Source organism: Semicossyphus pulcher, unplaced genomic scaffold (genome assembly GCF_022749685.1).
Source record: "Semicossyphus pulcher isolate SPU_LCO1_2020_fin unplaced genomic scaffold, fSemPul1.0.p SCAF_15, whole genome shotgun sequence".
Taxonomy (NCBI): Eukaryota; Metazoa; Chordata; class Actinopteri; order Labriformes; family Labridae; genus Semicossyphus; species Semicossyphus pulcher.
In genome coordinates this window covers 7,197,740-7,222,083 of record NW_027211659.1, presented here as the reverse complement: position 1 = coordinate 7,222,083, position 24,344 = coordinate 7,197,740, and the positions used below count along the sequence as shown (strand labels likewise).

General features: G+C 42.8%; 1 protein-coding gene across 7 annotated transcripts in view; it reads right to left on the bottom strand.

Annotated features, from left to right (window-relative positions):
• lmo7a (LIM domain 7a) overlaps positions 1–24,344 on the bottom strand; it is a 63,916-nt gene that overhangs the window by 26,875 nt on the left and 12,697 nt on the right. For 6 of the 7 annotated variants that reach the window (XM_069662770.1, XM_069662765.1, XM_069662771.1 and 3 more), the window contains exons 4-9: positions 24,163–24,232; positions 17,791–17,897; positions 6,162–6,192; positions 4,250–4,363; positions 3,121–3,334; positions 2,209–2,455 (exon numbers count right to left, since the gene is read on the bottom strand). In XM_069662770.1, the coding sequence (XP_069518871.1) occupies positions 2,209–2,455; positions 3,121–3,334; positions 4,250–4,363; positions 6,162–6,192; positions 17,791–17,897; positions 24,163–24,232 (783 nt within the window). Of the gene's footprint in view, positions 1–364; positions 512–848; positions 1,176–1,594; positions 1,922–2,208; positions 2,456–3,120; positions 3,335–4,249; positions 4,364–6,161; positions 6,193–17,790; positions 17,898–24,162; positions 24,233–24,344 lie in introns of all 7 variants that reach the window. The other variant, XM_069662772.1, reaches the window with a different exon arrangement.

The following is a 24,344-nucleotide window of genomic DNA, read 5'->3' as shown; positions in this document are numbered from 1 at the left end:
GCATGCAGGTGAACCGGATCAAAGAGCAAGAAAAGGAGGAAGAGAAACTTTAAGCGATGAAATTTGATTCAAACAGATGTTGATCAAATCACACTCCCTCTCTACTAAATAAAACTGCGATGCTAGACGCTATAAAAACTAGAACAGGCTGTTACAAAAATAGTAAAATGCTGAGACAGCCTATTTTCTGCTAAGGTCAGTGAAGCGCTCGGCTTTATAAAGCGTGTTATTTTATCGTTAGAATATTAGAAAGCAGCTCATCAGAAATTCAGCCCCAACAGGAGCCGATTATATAGCGCCTATAAAATCCAAAAAAAAGCTCTAAAACATTCCTTCATCGTCACAATCATGCAGCTGTATCGACCTTTTCCCCACAACGAGGGTGGTGTGAGCCGAGGCCTCGTGTGTGTGGGGGTGAGAGGGAGAGGCGCCGGAGGGAGAGGGGGCAGAGGAGAGCCAAGGACTGATGTCACAGTCTGAGTCGTCTGACGAAGAGCCCGACTTCTTATAGCTACAGCCGAGGAGAAAAGGGGTGAAGGGAAACGGAAGCAGAGAAGGTGAGAGAGGGAAAGGTAGGAGGGCAGAGAGAGGAGAGTAAGTGGGAGGAATCTGAACAGGAAGTGCAGCAAATGATAAAACATCATATTTTGATTCTTAAGATCTGGCATGCGAAGAATTTTAAGGATAGCAAAATCTAACGAGTAGAAAAGTAAGAAAAGATTGTGCAAGAAGAAGAGGATCACTTTTATCTATGATTTTACTACTATGTTAAATATAATAGACAGTGATTTAAAGTATATTTATATGAAAGAATTCCTATTATGTTGGATTTTGCTGCCCTCACACACCTGAAGCCTTGCATCTTCTTGTACCAGGGTCTCCTCTGAGAGCCCAGTTTGATCTTCTGTATGTGAACGTCTTCTTCAGGCGTCCAGAACTTTGGCAGGAACTTGTCATGAGTTACGATGGCAGGGGGCTGGGGTTTGAGGCCCATCTTGCGCGCGTAGAGATCATCTTGGACGGGATCGGCGTACCCCACGTCGTCGTCCTCGTCCTCAGAGTCACCGTATATCTCCCTGAACAGGCTGTCGTAGGACACGGCCCGGCGGTGGTCCACCCTCACGGAGCTGTGCTCTTGGGGCTGCATGTCCCTGCTGTTGATGCCGCTGCTGCTGCTGCTCGAGAGAGACAGCCAATCACACGTGTCAAAAGGATTTCTCAGCGGCAGCACAGCACGGCAGTCACGCAAAGGGGGAGCATATTCCTCAAGCATGAAAAAACCTCAAGAGATGACGCAAGGGTTAGCAAACCAAACGGAAAAGGAGGCTGGAAGTGATTTGAGGAGTTATGTTGCAAACTCAAATCACTCCTCCAAGCTAAAAAAAAATCAGAAGGAGCAAACGAGGAAGTGCAGAAGCTAAAATCAAACTCAAACAGAAACCAACAAACGGAACACGTTCAAACTCTGTTAGAGGCAGCAGACTGCGACCAAATACGTCGCTCATGGTTATGAATAACCATGCAAACTGAGGATGAGAGAAGCTTTCATCAGGCAGGCACATCAAAGTCACACTGTCGCTTCATGTTCTCTGACCTGAGGAAGGTCACATTCTGCTGAGGGGCAACATTGGGAGACATAGTGACCTTCGGCCAGGGGCCTCCTCTACCTCCAGATGCCGTTCCAGCCGTTCCCGCCGTTCCCGCCGCCCCGGGACTCATGGGCACGGCGAAGTTGGTGGGAGGGGCCGGGGAGGGGCTGTGGAAGCGTCTGCTCGCCAGGTCGTCCAGAACTAGATCCGGATCCGGGCGATCTGCGTCCGAGTCGCTGCCGCTTTCATACTCGTAGGCCCACTGAAGATGAGCCGCAGGCAAGGCGGTCTCGGAGACTCCACTGTTATCGCCATAGTAGTCAGGAGAGAGCCTTGTTTTTACGAAGGTCGTGATTCCGCAGGGAGGCAAAATGAAACACAACACCATCGACCATTCGCAGACAACACAACAGAACCACAACGACAACAGCAATGAGAGGGGAGACAATGTCAACTTCAGGCACAAACCAAGGATGTGGGAATGCACTTATCTGTATAATGTTGTGTTTGTTGCTTTTATGAAATAAAAGGAATAAAAACCTCTTATAATTTAGCATAAAAGAGAAACAGCACCTTCAAACAGATCAAAGGGATACTGCTGTGTGTGTTCTCACAGTACCTGGTGAGTGTTCCCTCCTCCTCCGAGTATGAGGGGTTGGCCCAGCTGCGCCGGTTGTCCTCATTACGCTCGGCTCGCTTCTTCCTCAGTGGAGCCGGCACGTAGCCCGTCTGTTTGTCTTTAGTGGGCAGGAACTGGTTAAACGGGGTGCTGGCCTTGGGTGTGATGGATACCGAACGGCGGTAACTGATTGCGTCCTTCTCGGCCATCTTGAAGACTGAGTCCGCCTCTGTGTCACTGCAACAACCTGGAGCACAAACAAGAGCGGGAGAGGAGGGAGGAGTACAGGTGTAAGACGAGGGTAAAACGACAAATGAGGGGAGAATAGAGAAAGGAGTGAGGGGAGTGTGTTGTGTGTTGACTCTGGAGGAGTAACAGAGGGGTGCAGGGTGGGGAACGCAGGCCTCCTCATTTACAAGGCGGTGTGGACGGCTGAGGAATGTCTCACTGCGTCTCTTACAGGGGGGGGAAGCACTGACCAGCACTTCCCCCTCGCTCAAAGCATACTTTGGTCTTGAAACAAGAACACAGCCGGACTTCAGCATTGATTTATAACATCTCCTTCCTCTGGGACTCGCGTGAATTTTCACAGGAAATATTCACTTTCAAAAACACACCACTAGATGGCGATAGGTGTTTGTTTTCACAAATGGGAGGCAACTTTCTGGCTCTGATGCAGCATATCTTCCCTCTTTGCAAATATTTGAAGTTCAAGACAGAGGGACTTGATGAAAGATATTCGGTCTGGAAAGTCTGCACACTTTTATGACAGAAATCTACGACAAGTGCATCTTAAATAACGTGAAAAACAAGCACAGAAATAAAAGAAAACATGCAAGAAAGTCCAATTTAGATGTAGATGTGTCTCATTATGAATTTGTGTGTGGGTGCAGACATCACGGCGTCTCCTACCCTCGCTGCCGCCTTTGAGAGTGGCGTCGGATGAGATGCTGTGGGGTCGGTCGCCCAAAGAGTCCAAGCTGTCCAGGGAGTCGTCTCTCCTGTGTCCGCCTCCGCCTCCTCCTCCTCTCACTTGGTGGGGCTCCTCTCGCTCGGAGTACCAGCTATCTCCAAAACCGCTGTCTCGCACGCTGCTGCCTTTCTGACTGGATGATTCCTGCAGAGCCTTTCATACAAACGCACACACATAAAACACACACGGTCAGATAATAGGGTGCCAATTACAATATTTAGCCCCGCTGTGTGTGTGGTGCGTTACAGATCTCCCAGGTAGAGTGTGAACTCCGGTCTCTCATTCTTGCAGACTGAGTTACTGTAAACATACGCTCCTATACTGTCTATAAAGTGAGATGTTAAACGCTGTAATTGCACGAGAATTAAGTCATTGTTTTGTTTTTACTGCCATATCTGTCAAAACAAACAGGGCCATACTCCACATTCTCTTAATCATCATGTTTACAGCATGCAAAACAATGTTTTTGCACTTAAGCAGCATTGCCACTTGTCAAAACTTGTCTGCCGCTTTAAGAAGAAAAAGATTTTCTGATCTTTAATCCACCGAACTCTACCAGACAATACAAGTCCACAAAGTAAATCCCACCCTAACCCTGCGCCTGTGAACTTGGATTATCGTTGGCTAAACGTACAAGAAGCGCTGAAACCGCCTCTTATTACTGAAAATCCCTGTAGTCTGTTGAATTATAGACGGCCCCGCTCGACACCGCCTATAAATCTATGCGAACGCAAGGTGCCAAATTCAACACGAGCATGAGCAGGGGGGAGGAAGAGAAGCCGCCGTTTTCGCGTGCAGGCTACGCGAACTCGCTGCAAACAGGATTAAAATAGCTGAGTCAAGGGATCAGGTCGTTTATGACTTAACGTAGCTTTGGTTTTAGCGGCCAGCAGTCTGAGGCCCCCGCGGCCTTTAGCAGCCATTCTTCCGCACATAGTCTGAATACCAAGGGGGATACAGAGAAAGACTGGGCAGCGGCTGTAAAGGAGGATTTCATTCATGCTATTTGTGGGTTGTAGAAGAATTAAGCGTTTGTTTTATAATAGAACAGATAAGTTAGAGCTTTACCTTGTACAGTGCTGTGCCCAATAATCCCTCGAATGCCTTCAAATTCAGGTAAGGTCCATCATAGACACGGTCACTCTGAGCTCTTCTACCCAGCCAGTAAATGGTGATCAACACCTGAAAAAGAGCAACAAAAAAAAAAGGTTATCACACACATGCAAATATGTGATATTAATGATCATAAGCAGACACAATACATCAGATTATAGTGATGCCTCTACCCGCACTGATGCCTGTTCTGTGCAGTGCTAAAGCAGGTGATTGTTATTGTGGTTGCAGCCCTACACTGACACAAGGTGATACCAGCCGCTGCCCCGCTCTGTGTCCAGGCTCATCCAGAACACTCTGTTGTTGTTTGTGTGCATTATTAGGCGGGACAGGTAGATGTGCTGCACTAAAGAATACAATCACACTACATCAACGATGCTGGTCCCCCCAATACACACGATCACGGTTCATATTGATATGTCAGCTCTTTGCTTTTATGTTACTGAAGTTAGAGAGTTAATACTGTCACAAAATGCATAGGTCTTTAGGACAACGTTTCTTTAATTTCTCTAAGAACAATTTAAGCAATAATATCTTTACATTTTTTACATTTTATAGCTATAAAACAAACCTTCTAAATATAAAAGGCAAAACCTGGAAATATTTCTCAAATGAACTTTGGGATCAATAAACTTATTCTGTGTTGTATGTTGTTTAGCGTTTGTCTTTAACATCTTCTGTGTCGCATTCAAGTATTCTTATATTAAGTTGTTATCCCTTTGATTTAATGTTATTTGTAGATCAAAATATAAATCAAATAAATGTTTACGATGCTCACATGTTATTGACCTGGCTGCCTGCCTGTTTCTGACTGTTGGACTATTAAAGAGAAAATGCTCTACCAGTTTAGCTTTAGGCCTGTGTCCACGGCAGCGCCCACGACCTGAATTTCAGAGCGCTTCTCACCTGCGCTTACTGTTGCTAGGTTTCGAAAGTTGCCTGGTGGCACTTCCCGCTTCCCTCGGTAGTGACCGTTCAGTCTGTTTTAAATTCTGTCAGCTTAATATTTGCTTTTATTCAAGGATATTTTTCAAAGAAAATGGAAAGGAATCGTGTCCTGGCATTAGCAGCAGCTCTACACTCCTATTCACCTGGAAATTGTACCTTTAAAAAAAACAAAAGGATAAGGATTCTCCTCTGCCATTGATGTTGACAAAGTAGAAGTCCCGCCCCTTCTTGATTTTCGGTAAGGAAGAACTATCTTCAACTGAAAGCGACAAAAAAACAGCTGATGCCTGGGGTGTTCTTGCACTTAGGGCGCTGAGCGCTGAAAACGGTGAACTGCATTGATTTAGTATAGAAAACAAGTGATGCCAGATGTTAGTGGACACAGGCCCTTCCACTCTGATAGTATTGATAATAAAAAAATTGACAGAAATCATAATTTTTTTCCCACACATTCTTCCTCCTTGTCAAAGTCTGATGCCAGATTACATTACGCCACAATGCAACTTCACCGCTGCCAAAATGCTCGGAGATACGAGTGTGTTTACACAAGTTGCAGCTTAATACTCTTGATCTGCCAACCTCAGGGAGAGATAAGAAGATCTCTTTTCAATTTTTAATACATTTTTTACACTCTGCTGTCAGGCTATACGGCCGACTCAAGTGACATCACTTGAGGCAATTTATCCGATTTCTCACAGTCCCCTTGGAGGCACAAATGCTTTGTTTCAGCTATATTTCCATACATGTAGAACTCGCCAACAGCTGTTAACAGACTTTGATGCGTTAAATCTGTTGAGTTCCCCTTTATTCTCCAGTGACACATGAACAGGGCAGCAACTGAAACTGAATTATGATTTATTAATGCAGAATATCAGGCCAAGGTTCACAGAAAAGAAAAACCTTGTGTTTTTTCACTCACATTTTTCAGCCTCCTGTTGGTCTCTTGATCCCTGCGAGAGAAAGAGCAGAAAACAGAGGTGAGAGTGTGTGTGAGAGAAAATGACAATAAAAGAACAGAGGGCATGCTTGTTGGGTCTCTGTGTTGGGCGGTGAAAGAGCTGGAAAGTGAGAGCACAATCCAGACGACTGCCAGCCCTTCTCTCACTCTCGCACAACAACACAAAGGCTGGGAGAAAAACAAACACAGAAAGAAACCATTTCAAGCCGTAAAATAAAGTGTTTTCACTCTAATCATAAAACGAAGCAGCTGTAAAAACATTTAGCTGCACAAAAGGAGTTTTTGTTTCTGATTTTTAATAATGATAAAACTAATAACGCCTAATTAAACATCTGAATAGCTAACAAGGCTCTACTGTTGGAACAAGCAATAAAGCCCCTCGCGTGCTACCAGGGTCATACAGAATTTCACTCATATTTCTGGGGTTTGACAGTTGACCTGGCACTCACTAAATCACTTTTCCTGGAAAATGTCAGCTCCTGTGAAACCACACAAAGCGCACAGTGTCAACCTGCGTGCCTGATTTAACCTTTTACCTATGGACATTGTGTACCTGTCGCCTGAGTCGACTCTAGCGTCTATTTAAAGATCAATAAACAGTGATAAACAGCGACAGCACGTACGGTAACTTTAGCGGTGACAGAGGGAGATGTACAGTATGTGCTTGCTACACATTCCTGCTATGCTGTGGTAATACAATAGTCACACATGCCTCTACACACAGGAGCACTCTGGGATCTTACAGCCCCTTCCCAACGCGCAATATAACGGATGCACCTGCTGAAAATGTGATGCACGTGCGGCGCTGACACCTGAGATGAGGCCTGTCAATCAAACATGTTCAGGTTCCTTTGAGGTGCCTATTTCAGGGAGAGGAGGCAAAGCAAGACGGTACGACTTTAAAGTAATAATCTCAAGATTTTCATTTAAATAAATGTCTGTTAAGTCTCTATCTATCGCGGAATGAGGTAACACAATGGGGATTGAGCCTATGGCCCACTGATGAAAGCCTTTGCATTTGCAGTATTACAGACTGGGTGTCTGTGGCGAAAAATCACAAATGGCGCCCAGTTAGTGACGCGTTTTCCATCACCCAGCAGTGGTTGGTCTGCCAGAGAGGGTAGGCGGAGCTAAGCGGCTGCTTTTCCGGTCTCTGCCAGTGTTGCGAGTAAACAGTAATCTACTATGGCTGAACAAACAAAGAAAAGATGGATGACTACAGATACAACTTCAACAATAAGTGAAAATCCAAAGAAATTATTTACCGTTTATCGCCATATTTTATGTTTTGTAATAAAGTTTAGTGAAGAAAAGGGGTCGGGAGACGCAGGATAACTCACGATATGATACGCGATACTTGGCCCATGATAACGATACCATCACGATAAAGCAATTCTGTGATAATTGATATATTGCAAGACAACATATAATGATACATCGGCTAGTTAATTTCCATTCACGTTACCCTCATTCATGTCCAAAGCGCCACCGCGAGGAGTCACGTAGTGACGCAGTGAGTCAAAAGTATGCTCCCGCAGTTACCGTTTACCGCCACAGGTGCCGCAAAAGAGAACTAAACTGAGATCTTCGAGATTATGAATTTAAATATTATTTAGAATTTGGCAAGCTTTTGGCAATTGTCAGATTAAGATTTTATATTTTAAACATTGGATTATATTATGAAGCAAAAAGATTCAAACAACGGTTTTAAGTTTAAGTTTAAGAGGTGTAGGCTCTTTACTTAACTGTTTAACTGTTTACTAAAAGAGGTAAAGAGTAATTATCAATTTTATTTATATTTATATCTCATACATTTTTTTGTAATGTATCCAAATATATGTAACATTTTTAACTAAATTGATTTAATGCAGATGGAACTAGCTCCTCCTCGAAACAGCTATAACAGAGAGATGTTACTGACTTGTTAAAGACTCATTTATGGTTAAAGGCCTCTATTAACTCATAAGGAAAATATCTTGCTTCGATGTTTAATGCTCCATTATGTTTACTAGCTACTTGCTAACTGAGCTAGTCAGCTGTTTGGTGTTAGGCAAGTAGTAAACACTGGTTTTTGTAGAGTTTTTTCCTGCATGCTTTGGCCAAAGATGATGCTATTAGAGTGGTGAGAGAAAACAATAAAGTTAAGGGTTGACAAAAGCTAAACAATGAGCTGAAACTCACAATAAAGCTCAATAAAGGCCAGGTTAAATTTTGTCTGCTTAAGAGCAACCCCTTCACATTATCATTGTTTATTGTTATAATTAAAGTATTGTTTATATCTGCTTTAGGTAGGCAATATTCTGGTGATGATATTTTAGCACCTCTACACAAGAAAAGCTTTGAATGCCTGAACTTTGAAAGGGAGACATTTTATTTCAACTTAAAGGATATAAACACTTCTTCTCACAGATTTTAACTGGATGGGAAGCAGAACAACTTTCTCACAAGTATGCGTCATCTCTCACCAGGGGCTTCTAATATGCTAATACGCCAACAGTGAAAACTGACCTGGATGTTTACCAATTTCGCATATTGCAAAGTTAAAAGCCCAATAAAAGAGGCTTGAGAAAAAAAAAGCTTTCTCTTGTGTGGCTTGGAGCGCAGTCACAAAGTCTTAAGATTATAGCACTTGATGCCAAGTCCAGAAGAAAATGAGCTATATTCCAAAACTACAACCACACCGCTTCTCGTAATGCTCATTTATGGCTCGTGGTAATAGCTGAACGGAAGAGAAAACACATAAGGGCTATTCTCAGGCCTGCAGAGCCTCAGGACGTTTGCGTAGTCAGTTAGGATCAGCTGAGAGCTCATATGATTGTGCACAATCATCAGCAGAACTTCATAAAAGTTCAGCACAGACAGTGCAAGCTGGGAATAACTTCAGTGAAGTCATATCATCAGTTAAATAATTTCATTAGGTCTTTTTAGTATTTATTAAAGAGAAGGTAGACAGTACTGTTTGTGTGTCTGAAACATATCAACGCAATGAAGGCCCTGGGAATATTCTGAATATACTGGGGTCACTGCTAGTCAGTAAGCTCTGACAGGAAACCCTCCAGCTTGACAAATTATCAGGACACTCATCATTTCCACCAGTCGAGAGCCTCAACCTCTGCATGCTTACACAGATTTTCACACCACCTCTCTCTTTGCAAGGGTGAAAGGGTGAGAGACAAACCGATCCTTCACCAGCTAGGGAAATCCTTCTTCCATGAATTTCTAGTAGAAATGTGAAGACACAAGACGCTAAATCACTTTCTGTGTGCTAACAAAGCATCAATCTCAATCTAAGACAGTTGGAGAACACCAACAGTCGCTAAACAATCAATAAACACAAGTTAGATAAGTTATAGATACATCTAGAGCCTAGAGTCGGTGCGCCAGTCAAGGCACCAGACGAATAGCATAATTTATTAGCAGGCAAAGATTGAATTGTTTTTTCTTCAACAACACAGTCGGCTACACAGAAATAACCTATATTAATGCTACTAGCAACTACTCTATTTGAGAGGCCAAGGAATATTTTTTAGGTAAATTGTCATGAAAGCAAACAACAGTGTGATGCTAGTCCTGAGCGTAATGTTAGCCAAAGCTAGCGAAATATATCAGCAATCTGTGTTTTCCCCATCATTTTTCAAGCCTGTATTTTTTTAAAGAAATTTAAATTCAATAATATTCAAAATGGTAAAAAACACAAATTAAACCAGTTCACATTAAATCAAGGTTTATCTGATGCTCTTCGGTGGACACACGAAGTCAGGAGGGCGTCACAGAGAACCGAGCTGCTGCTAGCGTTAGCTTACTTGTTTCTTGGTCAGGATTCCTTCGAGAACATAATATGTTAGCCACCAAAAAACGCCTTGTTTTTCCCCCCCTCAAAAACAGTAGCCTACACAACAATAATACATATTACTGCAACTAACAAATACTCTTTTAGAGCGTCAAAGAAGAAACTACTTCAAGTAAATTATGTTGTGACGATCAAACAACAGTGCAGTGCTAGCAGAGAGTCAAAGCTAGCAAAATGTCAGCAGCCAGTGTTTCCTTTTACAAATTTTAAGGCTGTATTAATAAAAAAGTCATGATAGTTGAAACCCATAAATTAAAGTTTAAGCAGTTTTACATTAAAATCAATGTTTATCCGAAGCTCTTCGGCAGATTTGAGGAGGGGCAGAGTGCCGATCTTCTGCTAACGTTAGCTTAGCTTGTTGCTAGGTGAGGGTTCTTCGTTTTACTAAGCCAGGCCATACAACAATGATATCATATATCACATTCACACAGACTAACAACAGTTGTTAAAATGTATAATAATATTTATATTACTTTTATCACGCTGGTATTAGTGGGGTAATCTGTATCTACCAACACTAAAGTCTGGGCATCAGAATCAGTAGCAGAAAGGATAAATTGGTACCACAACATCTGTAGATACACATACAGACAAAACAACCCAACAGGTTTCTAATGATGACGTTTGGTTTATTTGAGTTTTATCTTGTCAAAATCGCGTGACAACATTAGAATGAAAAGTTTGTTCTTCCAACACAAACCAGCCACAAAAAGGAACAAACACGACAGAAGAACCATTAGCCACTATTCAAATGTTAGATAAATAACTTCTTTAGATTTGCCAAAGTAAATTCACATTCAAATCCAAAGTCAACTGACTACGCGTCAAATTAGGCCGAATAAGATCTCCAGCAAGATAAATCTCTACAGGTGAGAGCTGGTCAACTGAGACCACAGGATGTTAAGTAATCCATGTAGCCTACAGCCACCAAACAGATCAAGGCAGCTCTGCTTCTTTGGAACTCAAACATCCAAAAGACAAACTAACCTTGTACCCACAGTTTGAAATTAATGGGTGTGCATACCTGAGTGACGACGATCACCTGCTCTGCAGCATTCAACAACACCACACGTAACATCGTTCAGCTATGTTCTTTCATTCTAATAAAATAGTTGGGATTTAAAGACACACCCAGACGAGTTCTGAAAAAACACAGACACGAGGAGAGCTTTGAATAGAGGAATCAGCTGTGGGTGAGACAGTGTCGGGCATCATTGTGTCGTACTTATCTGAGACACTGCAGCCTCTGTGAGGGAGGGAACAGGGTGAGGCTGGCATTTCTCTCACCGAGACAACTACAGAGCACAAATATAACCCTTGTGTCGGCCTTTTACAGCCAGGGCCGCGTCCAGGGTGTAGAGGTTTTATTGGCTGTTCACCATCATCGCTCATTTGGTTTCACAATTTGCCCACAGTTCACACAACGCTGCTACAAGGAGTGACGCCAGTGCCATGTAAGAAAATATGAAACCAGAACAGGCAGTGCCAGCTCAGAGAACCACACCCGTAATACTAACACTCAGGACGCGAGGCTTGTCGTTTATGCCATGTGAGCCTCACATTAAAACCTGTCACAGAGTTTTTTTAAACTACAGAAAAACAGACAACACAAGGAATGAGATACAAGATAAGTTGGTGTTGTATAAATTGTGATAACAGGTCTGTCTTAATTCATCCAGGAAACAACAAATTCCTTCAAGCATTTCAAAAATGTAGTTTGATCAACTGCCAGAGATGATGTTGCATAATCCACATCATGTAATCAGCGCTCCTTATCAATATTGTTCAGACGGGGTCACGAACATTCCTTAGAGGACAATGAATTTTGATGTAGCGACCACACTTGTGCAGTTTCCGCTTTTTTTTGTTTTACTTTGGAGAGCGGTCAACCCTTGTCAATAATTTGCTTGATCAAACGGTGGCACAAGTGAGACTTTGGACCCATCTCAGCGGGGGATGTGTTCCGTCTGTTCCTGGAGGGCACAGAGCAAAAGCTGGACTCATAGCTATAGAATCTTTACTTCAGTAAAAGTAGTGATACTATAAGAGGGAAAATTACTAGTAAAAAATCCTGCTTAAAAGAGCACTGAAGTACTATCAGCAAAATACTTTAAACCTACAGTAGTAGATTTTTTGCTGGTTGGGTGAAGCAGTTGTGAACCCCTTTCCAATCTTTTAAGTTGTTAAAACAACCTTCTTGGCAAACAGTTGCTTATTTACACATCTGATAGTTACACGATACTTTCAATCATTAGGAGTCGTGTTTCTGGCCTCCTGCTGAATGTATTTCCAATATTCACCGCCTTTTAGCTCTGGTTTTGGTCTCCACCAACTCCTAAAGGAAATGTCTGGCTCGTTAGCTGCTTTATGCGCCACAGTGCTCTATTATGTTCATCAGATAATCTGCTGTCGCGCGCAAAAACAATGCTATAAGAGAGGTAAGAGTGAACCAGAACAGTAAATATATGTGTTTAAGAGGTAAATAATGAGGGGGAAGTCGCTGTAAAGTGGCAGATAGTAATAATCTTGAACATTTTCACTTAAATAAATGTCTGTTAAGACACTATCTATCGCCGAATGAGGTAACACAATGGTGATTGAGCCTATGGCCCACTGATGAAAGAGTTTGCATTTGCAGAATTACAGACTGGGTGTCTGTGGCGAATCACAAGCAGCGCCCAGTTAGTGACGCATTCTCCATCACCCAGCAGTGGTTGGTCTGCCAGAGATGGTAGGCGGAGCTAAACGGCTGCTTTTCCGGTCTCTGCAAGTGTTTCGATTAAACAGTAATCTACTATGTCTGAACGACATGCAACACTGTCCGGATATCTGGGAAGTGTGCTCCCGCAGTTACCATTTATCGCCACAGGTGCCGCCAAAGAGAACGAAACTGAGATCTTTGAGATTATAACTTTAATCTCTACACATTTTAGTAACGTAAAGTTTAGTACAATTCTTCCCTCTTAGATGTATTCATACTTTACTTTGGTATTCCTTTCTGATCCCACTTCATACTCCACTACATCTGATTAGTACCAAAATATTGTATTTAAGTACGTACTTAGTGTCACACCAAGTAAAGTATATCAACCCTTTATTGCCAGATCAGATACGTTGTACTGTTAGAATTACTTTGATGTAATCTTTTACCTACTGTTCATCAAAGGTTTGCGTAGCTTACTCACTCAAATGAGCTGAATAAGCATGCGAGTCCCTTAGTTACTACAATACATAGCACAGTGTGTAAAGTAAGAGTATAAAGACTGCACATCGTCAAGCTGCAATTTCCCCCCTTTCAGCCCGATATCCTGTTGAAGTCGCTCTGTGACAAATGGCACTTGAGAGCACATTCACAGAGGTCAAGTGTCAAGTAATCTGCTGACATTTAGTGTCATTTGGGAAACCCCGGCACGGTCTAGCCTTTTCCTTTTATGTCGAGAGTTGTGGTCCTCCTCCAGCTTTGGCTGCATGCTGCTGAATTTCCAAACGACAGCTCAGGGGCTAAAGGAAGTGGACGGAGTTAAACGGAGCACTTTCAGATGGAGTGATTCATCCGCAGCACTATAATGCCCTCATTTCCTGGGCAGCTGTTGGAAACTGACACAGTTGGTCTGAAGTAGAAGTGAATCAGACTGTAGCCTACAGTAATGAATCAGACTCAGTCTGGTCAGTATTACACTTCAGGGTGCTGGGAGTGTGTTTGCAATCGGTTACAGCTCACCGATGTGTGAATGATGGGAGAAGATCGTCCCAGCGGCAAACCCTCCCGTCTTATCTCTAGTGTCTGTATCACTGTTACGCCACTTTGTCATGCTGTTAGATCATTTTTGATTTTGAATGCGTGGCTTTATCAGAAGCAGGTTTCACAACACAAGAGCAATATACACTGCAGAGGGTGTTAAGGCCAAACCTACAGCAACTGCAAAGCTCAAAGGTCACAACAGACGTCCAATAATCTTTTATGGCTGCTGTGACCACACAGACGAGTTTGAATTGAACTTTTCTCCACAAACACGACTTCAGCCGATGTCTGACTCCAGCTTCATACAAAAAGAAGGATACAGGCCCTTCTAATAAGTGTAATTAAAGCACAATCTATCATGTTTCCCTCTGAGGTGTGGGTCAAAAACAACAATCAATCCCGGGTCAACAAGTTTCTTTTTCAGTGACGTATTTTAAAATGTCAAAAATCGCTCTTGTTGTGAAGCACCTTTTCATACAAGTTAGAGCCTTAAAGGATTTTAACTAATGATAATGTTAATTACTGATGAATCTGCTGATTGTTTCCTCAATGAATCAAGCATTTTCTTCGTCTTCGAGGTGTCAAAGACACGTCAAAAGTTTGAATTTCTTGCTTTAAGTGCACATCCAAAACTACAGGCTAACACACAAAATTAAAACAGACCATCACGCCATGTGTGGCTTTAACTTCCTCTATAAAAAGGTTAAAATTTAACCAAAAGGGAAAGTAAAATGCAATAAATCTACACATCAAACAGCATGAAAGTTAGCATAAACTTTATGTACGAGTGAAGGGTTTATGAACAATAGAAGGTGAAACGAAACATACAGCCCCAATGACCCCATGACCACCTTTTTGCTGCTGAAACAGGAAACAGGGAAGCTGAGCGAGGCACCTGTCGGACTGGGTTTGAGGGAGTGGACGTTGGACACACACCAGGAGCAAAGACAGCTGATAGAGACAACTTTCTCTGTGTGTGTGTGTATGCTCTCAGAGGCTAATTTGCCTAGACTCCGATAAGCAGAGGAATTAAACCATTGGCTCCTTGTGTGCGGCCTTGTTTGGGATTATGTCCTCATGTTACTCCCTGTGTGAGATGTAACCACCACTGCAGTTGGGGAGCCACATAACTGAGCCCACAAACACAAATAACTTCTTTAATGTTGTGTAAAATGTTTAGGGGAAAAAAGGAACCCAAAAGTATGCTGCATTTGAAAACAAGAATGACGGGAAGAAATTAAATGGACATGAGTCATGTGTAAAACACGTCAGCTGGAGCTCTCCGAACAGCTGCAGGTAAAACGTGTGAATCTGCAAGTGTTGAGCAAAATTAAACTAAGTAAAAAAAACATTTACGCCTTTTCTTCTGCCTGAATGAAAAAATTCCAACATGGAACCTCACTCTCACACTTTCACATGTACACAAACACACACAGGTGCTTTCAAAGACCACATGCAGGGTGGGAATGTACTGGCAGGAGGAAAACACCCTATTAAAAGCTCTTCCTTTTCAGTGCTGATACCATTCCAATCAGTCCTGCTGGTCAAAGTGACCCCCGGGTCCTAAAAATAGGAGTGTGAGCCCCCTCTGACCAAACCCCCGCACGCAGGCAGGCATGCTGTCAAAGCACTGAGCGACAGGGAGGATTTCAACTTGAGGAAACTTGAGGACTACATAGACACAATCATTATTTCAAACAGTTTTGAATACAACCTTAAATTTGATTTATATAAATGTCTGTTAAGTCACTATCTATCACTGAATGAGGTAACACAATGCCTATTGAGCCCACTGATGAAAGCCTTTGCATTTGCAGTATTACACACCGGGTGTCTGTTGCCACTTTCGAGGAAAAAATCCAGTTAGTGACGCGTCAGCAGGGGTCACGCAGCAGGGGTTGGTCTGTCAGAGAGGGTAGGCGGAGCTAAGCGGCTGCTTTTCCGGTCTCTGCAAGTGTTGCGAGTAAACAGTAATCTACTATGGCTGAACGACACGACTGTCTCGATACCTAGGAAGTGTGCTCCCGCAATTACCATTTATCGCCACAGGTGTCGCCAAAGAGAACGAACTGAAATCTTTGAGATTATAACTTTAATCTCTACACATTTTAGTAACGTACTAAAATGGCTGAACAAACAAAGAAAAGATCGATGACTACAGATACAACTTCAAAAATAAGTGAAAATCCAAAGAAGAAGAAACAAACTCGACGCTCAGATGAAGGCAAACAGTCTAAAAAGGAAAGCAGCCGTCACACAGTGTGCTCCCGCAATTACCCTTCATCGGCATGTTTTATGTTTTGTAATAAAGTTTTGAATCACAGGATAACTCGCAATACCCACGATAACGATAATATCATGATACAGCAATTCTGCGATAACTGATCTATTGCAAGACAATCATATAATGATACATCACGATATCTCCTTGGCCAGTTAATTTCCGTTCAGGTTGCCCTCATTCATGTCAAAAGCGGCACCGCGAGGAGTCATGTAGTGACGCAGTGAGTCAAAATTGTATTGTTCCAGTCAGGACGATGATATATTGCTGTCTCGATATTTCGTCCCACCCCTAGTTAACAAGTTACATGTCAGCTTTCATAGTCATTTGTCGGCACTGTGAATTTCATTTAGAAACTCAAGTCTGAAGCTCATTGCCCGCCACTATGATGTGAAAAGGTTATGCAAGAGGGAAATATGTCTGATAAAGCAAAGGGCACGAGGTCCATAAAATAATTATCTCTGTATTTATGACAGTGAATCAGACGTGGAGTGAATGATACAGCAGTATCTCAGGGCACAGTATTTCTGCTGCGGGGAGAGGAGGGTGTGTCCTGATAACCCGGGCAGGCAGATTTGTTTATTTGGAGTTTATATTCCAGTGAACGCACAGAACATCTGCCTCTTTGTGAGCGTCTTTGTGAGGGCTGCGGTTTCGACACCATTGTCAGTGCTTCTGAAGAATTACAGGCTGAGTCTTGGGGCGGCTCATGGGAAAAATGTTTCAGGAAGTTGCGGTAACATCTCAAAAGAGCATCCAGACGGATCGTTATTGCACAACTAAGCGACAACACAAAGTGACACAGAGTTACATAAAGAACAGGAGCAACATCTTTGCATTATTCCGCCACCTAAAGCGATGCATAAGCGCCTATCTAAAAGTACTATCTTCAGTTTATCCTGCAGGTATTGCTGCTGAAGCGCTTTTCTTTGTGCTTGCACAGCAGAGTGTGTCGCAGCGGATGGACTGTGCCCTGAGCTCTGTGTTACCTCGCTCTCTCCTGAAGGCACACCTGTGTAACAACTGAACAGGTTGTTCAACATACCGCATACAGCCGTGCCTGGCATGCAACACACACACACACACACACACACACACACACGCGCAACTGGCTTAAATGGAAAAATAATAAATAGTCTGGCAGCGTCTGGAAATTTTTGTTCTGCTCGCTATTTATGGCACCAACTAAGCTACAATAACGTCTCGTTCACACCATCAGAAAATAAAAAACTGGTCGTCGTGATGATTTTTGTGTCACTGACGAGACGATTCGCCAAACCAGAACCTTAAGGACATTAATTTGATCAGATATTGTCCAATCAGATCAGAGCAGCGCGCATGTTGGATACGTTATTTCTTTCTCCTTGCCTTTCTCAATAGTTCCCTCCATCATATTTTAAAGAAACACACAGAGTCGTGCCTAAAACAGGTGTTTACCAACACAGCAATACATGCACACTGAAAATAGCGCTGACCTTTTTTAACTGCAGCTTGAATCATGCCTCACATGAGGAGCCATGTGCTTGGAAATACTCTGTAGTGTGACAGTAACATTTAAACTTCCATTCTTTAGTAATAGACTAAATAAAAGCTGAGGGTTGGTTTATAAAAGGAAGAGTAGAAAACACAAATTTGTCTCAGCTCACAAGAAGGTATCAACTCAGTGACTGGTGGTAAAATGTCACAGAAGCATTATTTTACAAAGATCCAAACTCACTTGACTGTAACTCTTGTGGATAAGTCCTGAAGATCTCCCGGGTGAAAGAGCTGCGCTTCCTTTAGTCCGAGCTTCCCGCAGGCCTTGAGGAAGACGTTGAGGTTGTCCTGGAAAAAGAACAAAGCGGGGATGAGGGCCGTCCACCTTCAGAGGCAAAGAATAATCACTCAAGAATTCCCTGGCAGGGACACAGCCTACAACTCATTGCTTCCAAAGTTCATATCAGCAGAGAACAGAGACGGACAGGGAGGAGCGTGTGTGTGTGTGTAGCAAATAAGAAGCCACTCAGGGCAAGAGCACACACAAACACACATGCAGGGGGGAGAGGCTGCGTGACAGGAGCTGACTGACAGCGGCAAAGCCACCTGTGGGCGGGGTTAGGGTGGAGAAAAAGCCAAAACCAGGAAGGATGACATCAGGGCTGTGTGTGTGTGTGTGTGTACAAGTCCCACCCAACCGGCCATGCGAGTGCAGAACTGACACACACAGGGGAGTACAATGCCTGCTGCAGCTTCCTTCTTCTTCACACCCTGAAACTGTCCCCTCCCCTCCCTGCCAAGCCCTTCACTCGAGAATACCTGTGAAATCTGCGGGGCGGTTATTTTGGAGACATTCTGTTGCTATGAAACACGAGGTCGGGTGACAGAAACTGACAAATATTTTTCCCTGAGGCAACTCATGAGGATGTGGGAGTGGAATGATGGTATCTTTTTATATAGTGGGCAGAGTGTATATGTGCACATGATTCTGCTCTATAAATAAACACACATCTCACGCATGTCAAACAAATCTCCAGCCACAGAAACACCATTCCTTTCCGGGGTTTGTTGTAATCCCACGGGCCTTGTTTGCAAGTCTGTGCTTCCCATCGGGACGGCCCTGCTTGAGATGGTTTCATGTAATGACACATGGTTTCAACATGGGCTGCAATAATTAAGGGGTAGCTAATGCTATATTTAAATGGCAAACATGCTTATTAGCAAACTGTAAGAGAGGGCTGACCTCTCTGTGCAGGAATCCCCCGCTAATAGCTTTGCTTGTCCCTTAACAGCACTTTGACGGGCCCTGCAGGTCACTGTGGGCCCCTGCAGGACAAGGATTAACCCTCCTTTTGGGTCACTCTTTCGTCATTATAACTCGGAAGGAATTTTCTCCTCCTGTGCTTTGTCTTAATAATTGACATGATCATGTAGTTTTCCAGTGTGTTACAGATTATGATCAGGAGAGGGTTTCGAATGCCAAGCTTTATCTTTGTCTTCTCTCTCATCCTGTAACTCGGTTCACATGCACATTTTTCACTGACACTACGTTTACGATCGTGTAAATCAACGCGAACAGCTTGTGAAGTCAGAAATAACAAAGTATACATGTAATCTTGTGACTAACAGCATTACATATAACAAAGGTATTCTGCACGTTGGTTAGTAACGTAGCATCGTATTTAGATCGATACCCATGTTCGAATCCAGCAGCAACCCCCGGGGTGAAAGATGATGCTAACCCAGGAGAGCCAAAAACTGCAGTTCCTCAAATGGCCACTTGAAGCTTGCTCCAAAAGCGAGTAATTCCCCACAGAAACTCAACTTTACAGCACAATAAATCATGTTTACAGGCTGTATAGCTAATTTCCCAAATAATGACAACTGTACAGGAGGATTTACTTTTATATAACTTATGTTTAAACTTTGTCAAGGTTTAAAATGATGCATAATTATGGGCTTAGATGCAGATACTGCTAGCCGCAGTGTGAGCTACTACTATGGTTATTCCAATCACTGACCTTGATCCACCCTCTTGTCCATGTATGACAACAAGATGGCATCGGCAGAAATGCAAAACTCGAGACCTCAGAACATTAATCCAGAAACTAATAGGTGATGTCATGTTGGCCACGCCCACTTTTGACACTAAAATTTGCTAAAACGTACTCAAAAGTCAGATTTTTTACATACAGACTGTATCATATGGATTACATTAAAGGGGGGGTATTATGCTAATTTCAAGCTTTATATTTCACTTCACTGTGATACCTGTGGAGTAGCTTAGCATAATTTACAGTTAAAAAAACTCCTAATTTTTCTCTCTCTCTCCTCTGGCTGAAAACTACTCAGCTCTGTCCCTTTAAGAAACCCCGCCCCTACAAGCCCTCTTTCTTCTGATTGGCCAGCTCTCTGAAGCCTGTCTAGGCTGCATTTTGTGACGTCACAAAGTGCAGCGTGTAGAAAAAACAGTGTGAAACCTGGCGTTCACAGCAGTCTGCAGACTGAGCTGAGAAGCCTGGGGATTACTCCAACATACTTTTACCTACAGATTTGAAACTTCACCCACGTTTAGTCTGGACATCTAACATTTTAAAATTATATACTTGTCTTCAAATGTGAAACAGCATAATACCCCATCTTTAAATATTGTAAACATGATAATTAAAAGCATAACCATTTTAGTTGAACACTTGACAGTGATCTCTGATGGACAAACTGTGTAATGACGACACTGAGCTTAAAGATAATAGGAAGTACTTCTTTTTTTAAAGGTAATTTTCAAGGTATTTTTGCTTTAGCAAAGATATGACAGCTAAAGAGAGTCAGGAGTGAGAGTCTGGGGATGACATGTAGCAATAAGCTATTATCATCTGACACATTGGCTCAGCTGATTTAGTGATCTTGCACTAGATATGATTTTTATATTCAGAAAGAATGCAGGCCATAAAACACTACTGAGCTTTATTGCTGCGATGTGTGTGAAAGTCTCACAAACAACTTTAGAACATGGTTCAAATGTGAAGCAAAGACCAAATCAGGCCTGATATAAAAAGGATAATTAATATCACCTCAGTATAATTGCACTTTTGCCTCAAAGAGCTTCATGAACACATTAAAAGCCCCCCTAACAGTAAGTCCCAGAACATGCAGAGATAATGATGTTGAAGGAATGTTATGCTGACTTGTGTCTGCACATAATCCGGCTAAATATGCTGTATCCATCCAGCAGCCTCTAATCCGCTCATGCAGACTGGATCGCGATAATTTAAGAGCTTCACACCAAGAAACGGAAAGATTTGGCTCTTAAGGTGTCTTATTTGGAATAAAAGGATCTTCGTCCCTTCTGGTCGCAATGTGGTCGCTCTATTTCTTCTTCTGCTGCGTTCTTCATCTGAGACGGGCACACTCTGCAATTACCCTCAGCTGACCCCTGGCAGCGCGTCCCACACCGAGCAGAGCTATGGTTAAAATATCAGGCTACACGTTTTGTGACAATAAACCGAGAGGAGATGGAATACTTGAAACAGACCCAATAAAAGACCTTCCTGTTGTACAGCGAGATCCAGTCATAACACGCAGCCGTACAACACAAACACAGTAACAAAACATGGTCAGATGCCTGTCATTGCACAGATGATTACACAGATATTTAGAGGAGTAAAGACACCCTAAGGGCCACTGAAACTGTCTGTTTATCTCCTCCCATTGCTCCCTAAACTCACCACGGAGTTGGTGTTTGCAGAACATCCAGCACCATGTCAATTAAAGTGTATTTACAGTGGGCAGAGGCCAGCGGAGTCATCTTTAACCCCGTCCCTCTGGATTCAGCCAAGTGGGCTCACGTAGCTGGCTGCCCCAACGCAAAGACGTCGACTTCCTGCCTAGCGCTGGTAAAAGCAGACCCAGGCCCAAACCAGGGTACCATGACCCAAACCCACAGCTCACTCAGCGCTCAGAAACAGGCAGAGATGTGTGCTGACATGGGAAACATTCCCTCCAACAAAAAGTGAAGCCAAAGAATAGTCCCGGGTCTGGAGCCAATGTTGCTAAATATTCCACAAAAACCAGAGAGATTTCCGTTTTTTTCCCCTTCGTTCCTCTCTGGGCTTTTTATCCAGCCCGAGCTGAAGCCTGGTATCGATTTGAGTGCTGAAATCTTTCACTTTGTAAAACTCCAACACAACAGTTGTAACCACAATGGAAGAAAATGCTCATATTTGAGCGTTAATGAGGCGTTTTTACAAAGACACTTTTATTCAGCAGTGATTACAGTTAAACTGTGCTGACATTACAAACAGAAATAGCACCAAGAACACTGGTCTAGTTCTTCCACAAGTCACTTGAGACGTTAGCCATATAAGAAATTATTTTCTTGTCCAACAGAATAAAGTGGCAAAGGTGGCAGAAGAACACATTACTTTACTACTACTTTACTACTAAGTAGAAGTACAGACACTTGTGTGATAGTACTGACTCAACTTCTTTTTTGAAGTAAAAGTGAAAAACGTTTCTGTGAAAAGCTAACTGAACCGTGTGTCATATTTAGGAGACTTTACATTTAAATCATTCTAACTTCAAACTAAATAAAAATTTTCTTACATTGTTTTTGTCACATCAAGTCTTTGGTGCGTGATATACACTAAAGGATACGCCAATAAGTCCTCTCTCCATGCGTTAGGGCCCATGTCCACTAACTCTGTGCTGGCAGGGCCTATTTTCTTTACAAAACCAATGCAGTTCAGTGTTTTCAGCGCTAAAATGCCTTCTGCGTCAGCTCACAGCGGTCTTTTGGAACACCGCTGCGCACATCAATGTCACTTCTCCCTCAGCGACCAATCAAAATCAAGAAGGGGCGGGTATTCCGATATCAAGTTCGTCAACGGCAATGGCGGAGGTAAAGCTAATCCTTTAGTTTTTTTGCTAGTGTACAATTTCTAGGTCTAGAGCTGCTGCTAATGCTAGGTTTTCCTTGTTATATTTCCTTGAAAAAAAGCTAATATTAACCATACAGAGCAATTTAAAAGAGTACCAAGGGGAGAGCAAGTGGCGGAAGACAACTTTCGTAACCTAGCAACAGTAAAGGCCGGTGTGAAGCACTCTGAAATTGAGGGTGTGGGTGTTGCAAGCGCAAAAAAACACCATTAGTGGACACAGGCCCTTATTGTCCATCCATTTAAATTGAAATCAGTCTTGATGTCGGTAAGATGGCTCACAATGATGCAAATAAAAATGTTAAAATTTTCCTTAAAACACATCAAAGATAAAGTAACACTCCTATTTTGGAAATGTAAGATGTAAAAAGCACAGATATTAGTAAGTGAAGTAAAAAGTTGTCAGAAGAATAAATACTCACGTAAAGAACAGATACCTGAGAACTTAGTGGCCAAACATTTAATGCTAAACACAAAGCTAAATTCCAGTTTCAAGCACTTAATCTGCACACTTAAAGAGCAGACCTGTTACTATTTATAAAGAGGAGAGATAACAGAGTAAACGTAAGAACACTACTTGACTACTTTGGGAGAAAAGTGATTCTCCCAGCAGAGTATGAGTGAGTAATGTTTGTTTGGAGAGCTCTCCACTTTCTCCATGTGGTCGGCAGTAACTGATCGCTGCGGGCCAACAGGAGCCTTCAGATTTGCGGGAGAATTTACGATCAGGTGGTTTCAGCTTCGTGTCCAACGCTCTGAAATACCACACCGACGCTACTGCATGATGGAGGAGATACGTTACCTCATTACCTCAGCAGGTGCTCAGCCAGTTATACTGCTAACAGTCCAAAACAAACTGGCAGGGTGTTTGATTTATATCATAACACACGTATGATGGTGCATGTTTGATGCTGCAAATACTATGTTTACTGTTTAGGCCTGAAAGCCTGTCTGGTTCTTCTACCGCTAACTTGTCATTGTCTTGGCAGACAGTGTTCCTGGGCCCACCGACACACACGCAGACTGGCTGGTGGAGGGTTGGGGTTCTCTATAATTCCTCCAGACAGCTGGACTCAATTACTCCCACAAGAGAGAGCTTTGTGAGGGATGGGTTTAAGGTAGGGATTTCAACCCTCTACTTCCAAAGCCACTTGTGTGCAGACACTCCCAAAACATTTATCCCTAAATTTGAAGACATTTCCAAAGCTAAAAAGGTGATTAAAGATTAACCAACACTGTCAATAACAGGTTAGTGCACAAGCTAGTCTCCCTCGCGTCACTCAATCAAATACTTAATTATCAGACCGGCACAAAGACGTTTTGTCTTTAACGATTTTGATGGAACGCAGCCTCAAGCATGGCAGACATCATATTTAGGAGGCGCTCGAATGCGGCCGGTGGCCTTTCAAGCAGCTCCACGTTCACTGAACTTATTAGTGCGGATGGATATGAAGAGCGACAACTCAGTGAGGCAAACACCTCGCTCTCATTGGCAGCCGAGCCTGAGACCTGTCACCAGTCGGCTCCACTCCTGCTGCACTTCGCTCTCGACAGCAGACATTACCCCAACATGGAAAACTGACATAGAAATGAGACAGAACTGCGCATGAAGAAATTAACGAGCTGTTGAGACTATATTTAACTAAATCTAAGCTGTATAAAAAGAGAGGAAGACTTACCAGTCCAGCGATCGGTGTGGGCAGCCTGTTAACCTTCCTGATAACGCCAGGCTTGATCTTGTTGATCAGACTGTGAGCAAAAAGAAGGAGAGAGAAAACATCAGGCAAAAGAAAGGGGGAAGTGAAAGCACCGGGTCATTGGCTCCACTGGCCTAAGTAACAAGGAATGAACAAAAAACGTG